The sequence below is a fragment of the Centroberyx gerrardi genome, chromosome 17 (assembly GCF_048128805.1).
Source record: "Centroberyx gerrardi isolate f3 chromosome 17, fCenGer3.hap1.cur.20231027, whole genome shotgun sequence".
Taxonomy (NCBI): Eukaryota; Metazoa; Chordata; class Actinopteri; order Beryciformes; family Berycidae; genus Centroberyx; species Centroberyx gerrardi.
This window is the reverse complement of record NC_136013.1, coordinates 6,103,230-6,117,023: the sequence shown is the minus strand read 5'-3', so window position 1 is coordinate 6,117,023 and position 13,794 is coordinate 6,103,230. Positions and strand designations below refer to the sequence as shown.

The 13,794-nt window shown below is 42.3% G+C and overlaps 2 protein-coding genes across 2 annotated transcripts; both read left to right on the top strand.

The window, feature by feature from the left end:
* The first annotated feature begins 234 nt into the window (after nucleotides 1-234).
* synj2bp (synaptojanin 2 binding protein) lies at nucleotides 235-4,018 on the top strand. The gene is made up of 4 exons (XM_071896754.2): nucleotides 235-411; nucleotides 1,104-1,240; nucleotides 1,399-1,494; nucleotides 2,226-4,018. Exons 1-4 carry the CDS (start codon nucleotides 348-350, stop codon nucleotides 2,373-2,375), a joined length of 447 nt encoding a protein of 148 aa, XP_071752855.1. The 5' UTR covers nucleotides 235-347; the 3' UTR covers nucleotides 2,376-4,018.
* A 1,735-nt stretch (nucleotides 4,019-5,753) lies between these two features.
* On the top strand, nucleotides 5,754-11,747 carry LOC139909574 (deubiquitinase DESI2). The gene is made up of 5 exons (XM_071896734.2): nucleotides 5,754-5,792; nucleotides 9,138-9,210; nucleotides 10,306-10,399; nucleotides 10,500-10,641; nucleotides 11,502-11,747. The coding sequence occupies exons 1-5, from the start codon at nucleotides 5,754-5,756 to the stop codon at nucleotides 11,745-11,747; spliced, it is 594 nt and encodes a 197-aa protein (XP_071752835.1).
* The last annotated feature ends 2,047 nt before the right edge of the window (nucleotides 11,748-13,794 follow it).

Here is a 13,794-nt window from a genome sequence, read left to right as displayed (position 1 = left end):
CACAGACAATTATGGAATTAAATCAGATTTAAGAACAAAAAGCCTCTCAGTTTGGGGTCCCTGGGACAAAACCTTAGCATGAAAAAGTTCGGGGTGCAACTTCCTTCTCTCATTTGCATCCGTGCTGCTTTCAGATTCAAAGCTCGGCCTGAAATCCCGTTTTATCCCGTTTTATCCCATTAGAGGGCAGCACAACCACAAATCCACATTTCAGCTGTGTGTGCCAGAGGAAGCAGGCACGGAATCGAAAGTCCTGAATGAGTTCACCTTCAGATAAATAGTTTGTCCCCCCCCCCCCATAAAAAAAAAACCACAGGACTTTTTACATCAGCTGGCCTCTTGACAAAATGAATGGATCACTGCACTCTGCAGCCAAGGTGATGGACATAAAACTGAAGCGAGGACCCGCAGGTAAGAGGGAATAGACACCTTCAAGGAAATGGCACAGCTAGCTAGCAGATGCGGTACAATATGTTGCTGGCTAGCTAGCTAACTTACGTAGCACAGTAATTAACGTAACGCTAACGAGCCACTGAAGCTTGTAGCCTCACTGAAGCTAACTAGAAAGCTAAATTACGTCTCAAAAATAACCACGTCACATTTCAGCCTGGGTTATGGTCTGCTAAAGTGGAGGAGGGGGTTGTGAAAACCGACTGGGAACTAGCAGCTAATTAGCAAACTCTGATATATAACGTTACACTTTCCAGCAGCTACAGAGTATTTTAAAGTGCTAGGCCTGTCAGACTGTAACTGCCAATTTCTGCTCGTAAGCCAAATCAATGGCGCTGGAGAGTCAGGATTACTTTTTTTTTAGCTTTAGCTTCCTTCTAATTACAAGTGAGAGTAATGGCTGCTAAACCCTGGGTGCTTGTTATGTAATATTTTATGACATGAGAGGTTGGTGACATTAAACTAGTGTCTCTGTGGATACACCTCAGTATGTCATGTTGTGTTGGAATGATTCCTCTTGTACTTTGACCCACTGAGATAAAATACTATGTTTGAATCTGCAGCTTCTGCCACAGTAAACAATGCAATCTAATTCTTACTGTATTTCACTCTAAACCTGACTCACTGTCCTGTTTATCTTTCTGATTTCTCAGGCTTGGGGTTCAATATAGTCGGGGGAGTGGACCAGCAGTATGTTATGAATGACAGTGGCATATATGTGTCCAAAATTAAAGAAGATGGAGCAGCAGGGTTGGATGGGAGACTCAAAGAGGGAGACAAGATCCTGGCGGTAAATGTTGACTCCTACTTTGTGATTTTTTGACCATCTGTGTTTGTCACTTCAAAGATATTTGCACACTTGACACACGTGTTATTCTGTTGCTTATCCACTGATTGAATTGGATAATCTATTGATGAATGTTTTTTTGTGTCATGTGGGTTGTGTAGATTAATGGAGTCAAACTTGAGGATCGGACGCACAGTGCTGCAGTCGAGCTGTTTCGGACCGCAGGGGAAGACGTGGAGCTCCGTGTTCAGCAGAAGGTAGATATGATCCCTATCCCTATTAATATATACCATTTTTAATTGCCTTTTTGTACTATTCATATAATATCTATTTGTTTGATTGATTTGTTGATTGATTATCTGTGCTCTTTCGCTCTATTCGCTCTATTTGTGCTGCAGGTTGGAATTTTGTTAAGAAAAGTGGGATACAATACAGCTGTTATTATAATTCGTAAAGTTGTATTAGGAAACTCTTCACTTTGGCGGCCCCAAGTAGTAGTGAGCGATAGCTGTTCGAATTTCTGAGAGTTTGAAGGACTTCATTACCCAGAAATCATGCAGTGTTACGTCAGTATACTGTGCATTCCTCGACCCTAAATTTCTTCTTTTTGGTGGCTGGTGGAAGTGGAGCCGGAGGGGTAAAAAGAGTTTTTGGCAGCAGATTCAATCATTGTTGGTGAGTCCAGCTTCCTCTGGATGGAGCGCTCGCTCGCTGCTGTTTAGGAAACAGTTTTGCATTTCGCTCTCAAGTTTTGATTCATCACTTCCCGAGAAGATTTCCTGCCAGTGAAAATACCCGACACCAGAATTTAATTTGGGCAAAAAGGGAAAATCTGCGGCGTCTCCATTAAAGGAGATGGGGCACTCCTCTCTACTGCAGCCCCAATGTGTGTTTTCAGCTGATAAGACGGGTGAACTTTTACATAGAAATCTTGCCCAGTGCAGCTTTAATGTTATTATTCTGTTTTTTTTATCTGTGTGTCTTGCAGTTGCCCCACATGAACGGACCCACAGGCTCAGGACCCGAGGGCGAATCCTCTGTCTCTCCTCTTGGAGTAATGGCTGCTGTAGTGGGAGCCGCTGCGCTCGTTGCGTTCATTTACATGCGGTTCCAGCCACAACTTAGGAAGCTCTTTTAACAATGCTGACGTTATCTGTATATTTTTTAAGACCAAAAAACTTTGCTGAAGGCCAAAGAATGAAGAGAGAACAAACTCTAAAAAAAAAAAGTAGACCTTATTTTTGGTAGGTGTTAATGTCACTGATGAGTTTCTCCATGTTCATGTGTATTGTGTGATAATCGTAGCTGCTTGACCCCCCTCCTATGCAAAATGTCGCTCTCGTACTACAGAGATTACTTTAATAGATAACTTTGAAGGATGTACACATTACATTCCCACTGCTGGCTGAGCTGAGCTGAGCTCCTCTGCCTGTTTAAAGAGGTTATACGCAGCAGTAGTAGTAAATCTATGGGTCAAGTCAGACTCACTCGAGCTTCCGGGTCTCTCTGGACGCATTTCCAAACTGAAAGCCAGTGTTGTGTTCAGCCACTTGTAGGCCTCTCTCTCTCTCTACCTTCACGGCTGAATGGCAGGTCTGTCTGGAGGGGGGCGATGTGAGAAGAACCCACTGTGTTTTCTGTCTCTGGTGGTCGAGGTTCACGTGGTCGGGCGGGATTTTCATTCTGCGCTATTGCACAGAACTGTGGAAGAAACAGCACACTGTTGTGCTTCCTATATCAAGCTGTGGGATTGAAAAGGCTGCAGTTAATGTAAATGTAACGACTTGTATTTCATAATGGACTTTAGAGTGCCTTTTTTGTCTATTCCAAGCAATAATCTTGTTGCTCCTTGTTATAATCAGAATGAAAATCCAGCCCGTTGTATTTTTGTGTTTATCTTTTTTTTTCCTGGATATATCCATTAAGTCTGTCAACGCCCCGTTCTAATAACTACTTCATCTAAAGCACATTAGTCCAAACTTGCCAAACAGGATCGCTTTGAGTTTGGATATCATTGTAAAGTGTCACATGGTCACTCAGGATGAACCATTGAATCGATATTATGCAAACAAAGCATCCCTTGCATTGTTTTATGATGAGAGCAGTTTACTTTTTGATTCTCTTGTCACACCTAAAGGCTCTTTGAGAAGAGATGTTACCATGTTTCTGTTGTGGTTTTTCCGTAAAAGAAAACAAACCATTTTAACCATTCTCTAATTTCACATTCCGCTAGTGCTACTGTCATGCCGCTGCGTCACACCTTCTGCTGAGTCTTTTGTCTTGTGGGATGCATGTGTAAATTGGTCTATGTTATACAAAGGGAAATGCATTGTTCATTTGGTGAAACATAACAGGTTTATGAGCTCCAGCCAAATGTTAAAGGACGAAAAGCTTAATACTGAGAAGCAGTTTTGAGCCACTCCGCTGAGAAGAGGAGGGTTTCTGAAAAGTAATGTCTTGCTGTCAACAACTTTTTGCACTAACCGCCATCATGTAACTCATCCAGTAATTGCCATAGAACAGACGACTGTAAAGGTTTTGTGCGTGCTGGGAGTATATGCCCATATTTCTTCTCTGTCAGTCCACAGCGTATCTGTCTGTCATGTAAATGTCTCTGACTTTATGTGGCTCGATGTCTCTGTAAATACATTTCATGTCGCTCTGCTGACGGGGATTGTGAAGAAGTATACTTACAGTATGCCAAGAAAAACAGATCAGAAGCACTAAATTATGCAAATACTATGTGTTTGATGTCCAAGCACCTATTAAAATTCATGTTGAATTCGCCTTGTTTTGGCATTTTTATATATATATTTTTTTTACATACATACATTCATACATGCAGAAAAAAAAACCCATACATTTAAGTACTGGGAATCAGTGTTTAATAATGGCTTGATGAGAAGATATTCAAATAGTTTGTATGCTTAGTGTAATAGATTTGCTGGGAACCCAGATGTGTCAAGTTGTACAGCGATTACCAGAACTAGACCGGAAGTCAATGATGTACCTTCAAAATAAAAGCGCAAAATGTATTGCTTGAATGAAAAAAGAATAGAGTGTACACAACAGTAAAAACCGTATCGAAATACTCAGTGGAATCATTGTATCCAACGGAGTAAAACGATAATGGAATAATAAATAAAGTAAAGGTTTGTATTATGGTGCATGATATTTCCTGATTAAATAATTAATTATGAGCGGGAAAAGTTAAGGCTGTAAAAAACAATATTTGATAACTTAAAGACAAAAAAACAAACCAACCCAGCGCTACCAACTCTGTCAAGCCAGCCACATTTAATAAGGGAACTTCCGGTCATAACTTTCAAAATAAAGGCCCTTCATCAGATGTGCTTTATTTTTGAGTAATGCAAAGCACAAAAGTGAAAATAAAGAAGACATTTAATGAAGAATCTGTCGTGCATTAAAATCAAATAGTTGATTTTTCCCCCCAAAAAAATCCTTTTCGCGGCTCCCACCCACCACCACCTCTCTCATAAATCCCATATCTCAGATCAGTTGTTGGAGGAGGATGTTGCCTCGGAGGCAGATATGATGTAATCAAATGCTTCACTCCCAATCAGAGAGCGAGAGGGACAGAGGGACAGAGAGAGAGAGGCTGTACCGGGGGAGCGCAGGCTGTAATAACTATACAGATGGATCACGGCTGGTTTAAGACTCTCTGAAATAAAACTGGAAACCTAATCGAGAGGATTGAGTAAACAGAAACCGGACTGAAAGGGAATCATGCCGAGGCTCTCTCCCGACTGAAGATGTGGGATGCGGGCCACAACACCAGCCGGAGATGCTCGTGAACCCGACTTCATCAGCTGTAATTATGGCACCATCATCATCATCATCATCTTCCTCCATACCTGCGCTCCTGTTTGTTTTTCCCGCAACATCCTCGGTCTAAAATGGCTCGCACTCCGTCTCCATCGCTCCGCTCTGGTCGCCTTTTCGCCGTAGTGGCCGCCCATGATGAGAGGAGAGGAGGAGAGATATCGGCGATCTCCGCTTCAGATTTCAACACTTGTAGGCCCGATGTCCACTTCGGATCAAGTTATCACCCCGGCCGCTTCTGATCTATTTTGAGTTTCTATGTTTTTCTGCAACCACAAGGCTTGTCAACATCGATTCCCCCCGCTGCAACAGATCTCTCCCATTTATTTATTTATTTGGAGATGGGCCGCGTCCAGTGCTGCAACTCGCTGGCCTCTGCCGGGATTTGAGTTTCATGCTTTTCTGATTTTATCTCACCATGGTTCTTTGACATCTCGCTAGTCTTCTGGGTGTTTTTTTTGTTTGTTTTGTTCTACCTCCCCCTGCTTTGGACATTTTCCCAGCTTCGGACATCCGCACACCCTCTTCCCAGGGGAATGAACAGCCTCCATCCCTTCAGCTCTCACTCATCCTGCTGAAGCCCATGGTGTGATCCTGTGATCTAGAGTTAAGAGGTGCTGACAACCTTAACGTCGAGGGTGGGACGTTTGCCTTTCCATCTCAGGACTAAATCATGGCCAATGAACCTGTCATCCTTAATGTGTATGATATGGTAAGGCACGGTCCATTTCACTGCACTGTATAGGCATGAAAAGTCTCTTTTTACTCGGCTGTATTCAGTTTTCCACATATTATGAGATGATGCACAGCAAGTGAACGCACCACTAGAATTAGCAGCTGCACTAGACACCTGTTTGTGTTTCTGTTGCGCCCTTCACAGCTATTTTGATGTTTAAAAGAGCCCAATTGGACACACATATGACATGAATACCAAGGCAACACTGTGCCTTCACACCTAAAGCACGATGACACGCACCTTGAAGCAGGAACAAACAAAAATCTGCTGCAATACCAAGAGAAGCAGAGGTTGAATAGTTTGTATCCCCATCCGGTTCAAACTTTGAGGTGTGAGTGCAGCTTTATGTGGGCTTATCTGGTTCGCTGCAGCCGCTGCATTGTGTTATGCAGCCAAATTCTAGTTTATCTGCTCGACCAGACTTTATTTAGAGGTGTTATTGTGCTCAGAAAATCAAGTCGGCTTGTGAAATAGCAAGAGAGGCCGGTGAATTTTGGAATTGATGGCATCTTGACAAAAAAAATTGGTTTTGTGCCCTGACCACAGGCCTCCCTCCGCCCCCCTGACCTCTGTCACTGTGCCTACAGCTGGTCTCACATGATGCACACACACACACACACGCACACACACATGAACCCACACAAACCAGCAAGGGGACAAGGGTCCTCATTCAGATGTGTGCCCACTGTCTGGCTTCACATGGGAACACACTGCTGAACGACATCCCATGTGAATATTACACAACATGTTGCTCCAAATCCTCAGAATCGCTCCATTTTTAGCATTTTTATATTTATATTTTGCGATGTGTTCATACTAAAGTACAAGATTTTTACTTCAAAATGAGACATCCACCATTTGAAACGAGTGACACCTACTCTTACAAAACAACTGCGTAAAACAAAGAAAATTTGTAATTTTTAAAGGAAGTCCTTGCTTGACAATATAGTAAAACGCTTACAGACTGGAACCACTATAATATAGAGATGATCAACTTCACGCAATGATTTTTTTGTTTTGAGAGTGAACTCTTCAAATGTTTTATACTTCGGTTTAACTTTTATATTTGGGAAAATGCATCAAGTATTTGAAAGTGTCTCATCTTTTGGCTTTCAAGAGTCTTCACAGTTCAGTTAATGAATCAGTTCACTCCATACTTAATGAAAATTAATGAAATTATGAATTCAACAAAACAACAGTGATGCAGACGTGTTATCATCAACTGAGACTGTGTTTTGGCTAAGGAATTAGTCACACACACACACACACACACACACAGACCCACACACACATAGCCAGGTGTAATTCTGGACACTCCGCTCTCCCCTGATGTCTTCAAGCTGTCTCACAGATGAGGACCTGAGTGGAGCCGATAGTGACAGCTGCTTATAAAAAAAACCGTCTGATTAAATTGCAGTGTGGCTCTGCTCTGCTGTGCTGGGACTTAGCGGGTCATGCAGGGGCTGGGGGAGAGGGCGCGCCTGGAGAGGGAGCGATGATGAGGGGCAGGGAGAGTCCGAGTCGGCCTTAAGACTTAAATACCTTACTGGGAATTAAACGGAGTCAGCAGAGTCTTGAGTTATCTGCAGAGAGATGATGATGATGAGGAGTTGATCGTCTTCAATGTGAAATCAATGAGACTGGAAGATGTGTGCAGTGGTGCATGGCATATCTGCATAGCCAGGAGATTGCTGGGGACTAGAGACCGCATGGACCGTTACAGCGGTGCCGCCGGCATGCAACGTGGTTTCAGGAAGGAAGATGAGAGGGGAGGCACAGTGTTGCAGAAATATGATTTATATCGGCCAATTTGTGACTGACAAAGATCCAGGAATGCTGCCAGGGCTCGTTTGCTTATGCACTCAGGTGATTTGACAGGCAACTTGTCACCGTTTCAGTCCACTTGTCTCATTTAGGGTGAAGAATTTGCCCTTGTAATTTATTGTTTCCTATCAAGATGTGGCAGAGGCTGAGAAAGAAACATTTCCTTTGTCAGAAGTCTGCCAACAGGGTGGAGGTCACTGCAGAAACACGAGAAGACTTTGTTGACATAAAGTGGTGGATATGCTTTTATTGTATCACTCGGAGCCAGGAAACGTGTTCTATTATTAATAGGGGACAGCTGGGGGTGTGTGGAGAGCTTTTAACATGTTTCCTCGGGGGTGTCTGCAAGGGGACGACAGCATCAGAGGTGGGGGGGGGGGGGGGGGGGGGGGGGGGGGGGAGTCGTGTTCCTGCCATGAATTATCTCCTGACTGTGTGCTGTAAAGGGCGGCGGGGCGGCTCAGTGGTCGGCTCTGTCATGAGTGTCATCTCACAGCAAGAAGTGCTTGAGTTCGATTCCCCGGCGCTTTCTGTACGGAGTTTGCATGTTGTTGGCCTGGATTTTCCTCCCACAGTCCAAAGACATGCAAGTCAGGTGGATTGGAGACTCTAAATTGCCCTGTGATGGACTGAAGACGAGTTCAGGGTGTTTCCCCTGCTGTCTGCCCAGTGCATGATGGGATACTCCCCCTCCCCTATGACCCTGAACGAGAATAAGCGGATAAAGACAATGAATTTTCGCTGTAACAGTGCAGGTTGTCCAAAGTTGCACAATTGTAAAGTACAGATGCAGAGAACAAATCCAGTGTTTTTTGGGGAAAAAAATGATAATTATTCAACTTTAGATGGTTGAAGTGCATAAATGTTTTGATGTTGTCCACTTAAGCCAGAGAGAGCAACCTGTGCTGGTGATTTATGAGTGTTTTATTTTACTACAAAGTCACTAGGGCTGCACAATTAGTTGTGAATATATATTGTTTTAATTTTAATCACTCTCTACATTTAATAATCATAGAATTTTGCCATATTGGCAAATGTGAAACACTTAATTTAATCTAGAACATCCACTGAAGGTGAAAATAGTCAAGATGATGATATAAGTGCAGTAAAATAATTTTGTTCCCCAAATTCCTCAAAGACTAATAATCCTGATGAATAATCATGATCATAACATCTGTCAAAATAATTGGGATTATCTCTTCAGCCATTATCACGCAGCCCCAGAAGTCACGGCAATCATTTTGTCTCCTGCCAAGTGTAATTTATTTAGCAAGCATACAAACAGAGTGTAAAGTCTTTTTTCCTGACAGATTAAATAAACAACATGCACAACACTTTATCTGTAGTCTGTGCAACAAGATTACACATCAAAGTATTTTTCTGTCGAGCTGCTGCATCATTCCTTATCCGACATAATACTCAAAATAAAAATAACACTTGATGTTGAGCCTCAATGCTTCCCTCTCCCTAACTCTCTCTCTCTCTCCCTCTCTGCAGTACTGGATAAACGAGTATACCTCCAATCTGGGTATTGGAGTCTTCCACTCAGGCATTGAGATTTATGGAAGAGGTAAGATGGAGGTTTCTTTCTGTCCATCAGATCAAATTACAGTTTCTCAGAGCTCGTTCCCAGCAGGCCGAACTCGGACCCCGTCTACCACATCTGATCTAGAGACACACAGCTTTTTTTTTTTTCACAGACATGAAGATGAACTGGTCTTAAAAATGGAATATGGAATTTTATTCTTGATAATATGACCCCCTTTCTCTGGGTTGAGTCATCACTGAGTCATCATGTATTGTGTGTGTTTCTGGGCATGTGTGTGTGTGTGTGTGAGAGAAAAAGAGAGAGCGAGAATTAGAAACCAGCATGAAACTAGATCACTGGGAATTCCATTATGCCCTTGCAACCAGAAATATTGGCTCTGTGCACCGAGAAATATGATGACAGTGAAAATGTTGTCTTTACTAAGGCAGGAATTTGCACCTCCTTTAAAATCCAGCATAAATATATTGCGTTTGCAGCATATTTTTCATAATGGCCGCGCAAATCAAGTGACAATCTCCAAAATATCTTTTCAGGAACAAAGAAAACAGCCTTATTTTAGCTTGACTATCATGTATTTTTGCTATCCACTGAAATGGTTTCATAAGACCAAGAGGTGGGAGTATTTTCTCAACCCATAGAGGACGATGTGATCCTTCAATTGATGTCAAAACAAGGTTACAAGGTTTTCACATGACAATAGTGATATCTCACCACATTTGTTTAAACGTGATACAAATTTCTTTTTGTTCTGCATCAGTCGAGCGCTGCACTCTCTCTCCTTTGTTACTCATTAACAGCTTGATTGCTTGCTCAAATACCAGGTACAGGGTAGAAACACAAAGTTAACAATTCCTGTTGCAGGTAAATAAATTCTGTTTGACAATAGGGAACTTGATTAAAGGCACCCTATCCATTTTACTGTGCCCCTAGTGCTCCTTACTGCTTTCCATTGTACTGTTGTAAATACAGGGAAGCGAGGACTGTAATTAGTCAGGCCTAATGACATAAGTACGGTGTGGCAACGATTAATTACTTTCTTCTCTGTAATTACAATTGTTTAGCGCTTCCATTTGAATCGTTAACCTGTATTTTGCATCTTTGTCCTCTGCCGTGCAGAATTTGCATATGGAGGGCATCCGTACCCTTTCAGTGGCATCTTTGAAATAAACCCTGGGAACGCTGCTGAGCTAGGAGAGACATTCAAATTCAAGTGAGTGTACGCCACTTCACATACAATGCGCTCTGATGTTGCTAAATGTCAGTGATAGAAATAGGCCCACTGACGACTGGATTTCTCTGTCCTTACACAGGGAGGCCATTGCTCTGGGTACCACAGACTTTACAGAGGAGGATATCGACAAAATCATGGAAGAACTAGGCAAAGAGTTCAAGGGCAATGCCTACCATCTAATGCACAAAAACTGCAACCACTTCTCCTCCTCGCTGTCTGAGGTCAGTCTGGGGAGGAGCTTCTCTGATACAATGTTTTTCACTCACATGTTTCTTATTTTCCTTCTGGAATGTAAGTATTGCACAAAAATTAAGATACAAAACAAAGGAGGGTAATAATTATGAATAAGACAAAAACATCCTATGGCTATTTATACATACAGTGCATTAGATTTATAGATATATACATACAGAACAATATGTATGCCTACATATGGCTTAGAAAATTAAAAAAATGCAATACATCCACATAATCATCATATCTGCTGATTTAATCTCCCACTTCTTTCTTGCCATTTAGCAGTTTAATTATTCTGATAATACCTGCACCTTGATACCAGTTTTTAAAACGTATTGTCTACCAGTGTCCCACATTTGAGCAATCAAAACAACTGCAATATTATTAGTTATTTTTCAAATCATACACTTTGATATAGGGATGGGACGATATGCTTATCTCACGATACGATTCGTTACCCGATATGGGGTTCACGATTCAATACAACCACTATAAGATGTAATAAATAATAATAAGTTCAATGACAGCTAAGGTTGACTGTACAGGATTATGTTTATTTCTGAGCCACAAATCTTTCTAGCAATAGCATTGGCTCGCTAGAATGTAAAAAACTATTCTAAAATGTCATTACAAAGTGCAAATAATATAATTTGGATGGAGAGCGTGTGAAACTGTGATGGACAAGCCGTCTCCTTTGTGATTACTACAGCAGAATAAAATGGAGCAAATATCACAATTCATTTTTCTGCCCCACAATACGTATTGTCACATTTTTGTATTGCAATATATTGAATTTCGATATATCGTCCCATCCCTACTTTCATACCATCTTTTTCTTTTTCAGCTACTGTGTGGACGGGAAATCCCTCGCTGGGTCAACAGACTGGCGTACTTCAGCTCCTGCATCCCCTTCCTGCAGAGCTGCCTGCCGAAGGAGTGGCTGACCCCGGCCGCCCTGCAGAGCCACATCAGCCTCGGCCTCCACAAGGAGGAGCAGAACGAGTCGAGCGACGACGACCCGTCCTCCCCGTCGGGGGCGGCGGCCGCCGGCTCCGGCTCCTCCCACAGCTGTCGCCACACGAGGGTCTGACCCGCCCCCCCCCCCCAACACACTGACCTCTGGACCTGCCGGCCGCCGCTGCAGTGGCCACAGTGGCATTAGCGGGCTCGAACAACCACCTGACCTCATACTGTTTGTCCTCTGAGTGAAGAGGCAGGAAAAGAAGACCTGCTGCCAGAGACTTCAGACCTGCAGAGGCGCCGTCCCTTCAAGGGCGGACAGGCTGACAGAGGCAAACTTCGACCGCAGTCCTAGGCAGCGAAGCGTGGCTCAGACTTGACCACGGCTACTTGTAGATCCGAAGTTTGTAGTACAGTATTATTAGTCTTTTTCCATGAACTTTGAAACCTTTGTCAGCCTTCTTCCCTGCCCTGCCTCCAGAGCTGCTTTTGTAGAATAGATAGACACCTGAGACTACTGATAGTGATATTACCAGGAGTTGCTAACCTGCTAAATTTCAAGAAGTTCTTGTTCAATAACCTCGATGTGGCCTTCAGTTGATATTGTTGAATCTGCTTTCTTTGTGTGGAGCTTTAGTAGTTTACTTTGGCCATTTTTGAAGGTTAGGGGGAAAGGAGTTTTTTTTTTCTCAAGTCCGTTCTGAACTAGTGAAAATGTTGCACGTTGACAGAATTTGACAAAACAATGAACAACCAGACTAAACTGAGACACCACACTTCCGATCATATCATTTAAGTATTTCATCTCATTTTCGCTTTGGAGAAAATTAATGTAAACTGGGACCTATTTCTAAGATCAGCTGCCAGATAGCCTTGATCAAATTATGCTAAGGGAGGAAACTGTTCAATTTAAGAACTCACTTATGCTGTTCTCATGGCCTTGGGCAGCCCAGTCCGTATTTCTGAACATCAGTAATTTTATCTCAGAGATAGTAACAGAGAATCAAGCTGCTCCACTGACAGTGAACAAGAGGTTGACTTTGTGAACCAGTACAATCTTTGTCTAAGCTTTTATATCCAAACAATCTTTATACTACAGTATAGTGCTATAACTTCCAAACCAGGAAATGCACACTTCAGAGAACATTTCTGGGTGGGAACTGGTCTAATCACCTTTTCCATTTTTTCCACTTTGTTCTTAATGGAGCTTTACATTGGTTGGGATATTGCAGATTACAGATTTCTCTGTTGTTTCCAGCCATGGGAGACAGAAGTGAATGTTCACCAGAAAAGACTGAGCTGCCACGGGACAGAAGAAAAGCAGAAATGCAGTCCTCCCCCTTTAAATTACATTACTCCCTGAGCTCTTATTTCTATGGACGATTTACTTCGGCTGTAAATGGGACTGTGACACATTTACAGAGACAAAACATTTGAATGCGAGTGAATAGACCTTGATAGAAACAGTGTTTATCTTTTCACCTTCCACCGAGTATTTTGAGGTTGGGTTTGTTGCAGTGAGAAGATCAGGCTGTGGTAACGGGGGAAAATGGGATGTCATGAGGTTATTTATTATTATTCTGTATTATTTTAGCATTCTTACCATACTTGCCTGTAGACCAACCCACTAAGGATTATTTTTTCTGCTGAACAGGATGGTAATGGTGGCGATGACAATGTCGACCATGGCCTCCTCGCAAGTTTTTCCCATTTCAATTCATGTCGCTGTGTTGCTTTTCTAAACGCAGAAAGCACGCAGCTCATTGAACTAGTTAATCTTCTACCTTTTTCCCATCTCTCCGGTTATTTTCCTGCTGCAATGCATTCATGGACAGCTACCCTTTCTCAGGAAGGAAATCATATGACTTGTGGCAGTAACACAGTCATCTCATTCCTATCGACCACCTTGACAAATGGAGTTGAAAGTGCAAATTAACCATAGGCTATTTGACTTTATATTGTTGAATAAGCTATATCCTTATTTATTTTTTACATAGTCTTACATTTCACCAAGTGTATTGTGTTCAGATTATTTTGCCGTTGGATTATTTTGTATATTTTGAGTTGAAATGGGCTGTACAGTGATCAGTATTCCATGCTCAAAATCTTTGGCACTTTCTACAAGAACAGACCAGACAAATACTTTTTTCTATTGTATTGTGTCAACCTTAACCTTG

Coding starts and splice junctions, on each gene's coding strand:
- LOC139909574 (XM_071896734.2), top strand. CDS start 5,754: ATGGCCAATGAACCTGTCATCCTTAATGTGTATGATATG. Junction 9,211..10,305: donor CATTGAGATTTATGGAAGAG/GTAAGATGGAGG, acceptor TCTGCCGTGCAG/AATTTGCATATGGAGGGCAT. Junction 10,642..11,501: donor TCTCCTCCTCGCTGTCTGAG/GTCAGTCTGGGG, acceptor TTTCTTTTTCAG/CTACTGTGTGGACGGGAAAT.
- synj2bp (XM_071896754.2), top strand. CDS start 348: ATGAATGGATCACTGCACTCTGCAGCCAAGGTGATGGACATAAAACTG. Junction 412..1,103: donor ACTGAAGCGAGGACCCGCAG/GTAAGAGGGAAT, acceptor CTGATTTCTCAG/GCTTGGGGTTCAATATAGTC. Junction 1,495..2,225: donor AGCTCCGTGTTCAGCAGAAG/GTAGATATGATC, acceptor TGTGTCTTGCAG/TTGCCCCACATGAACGGACC.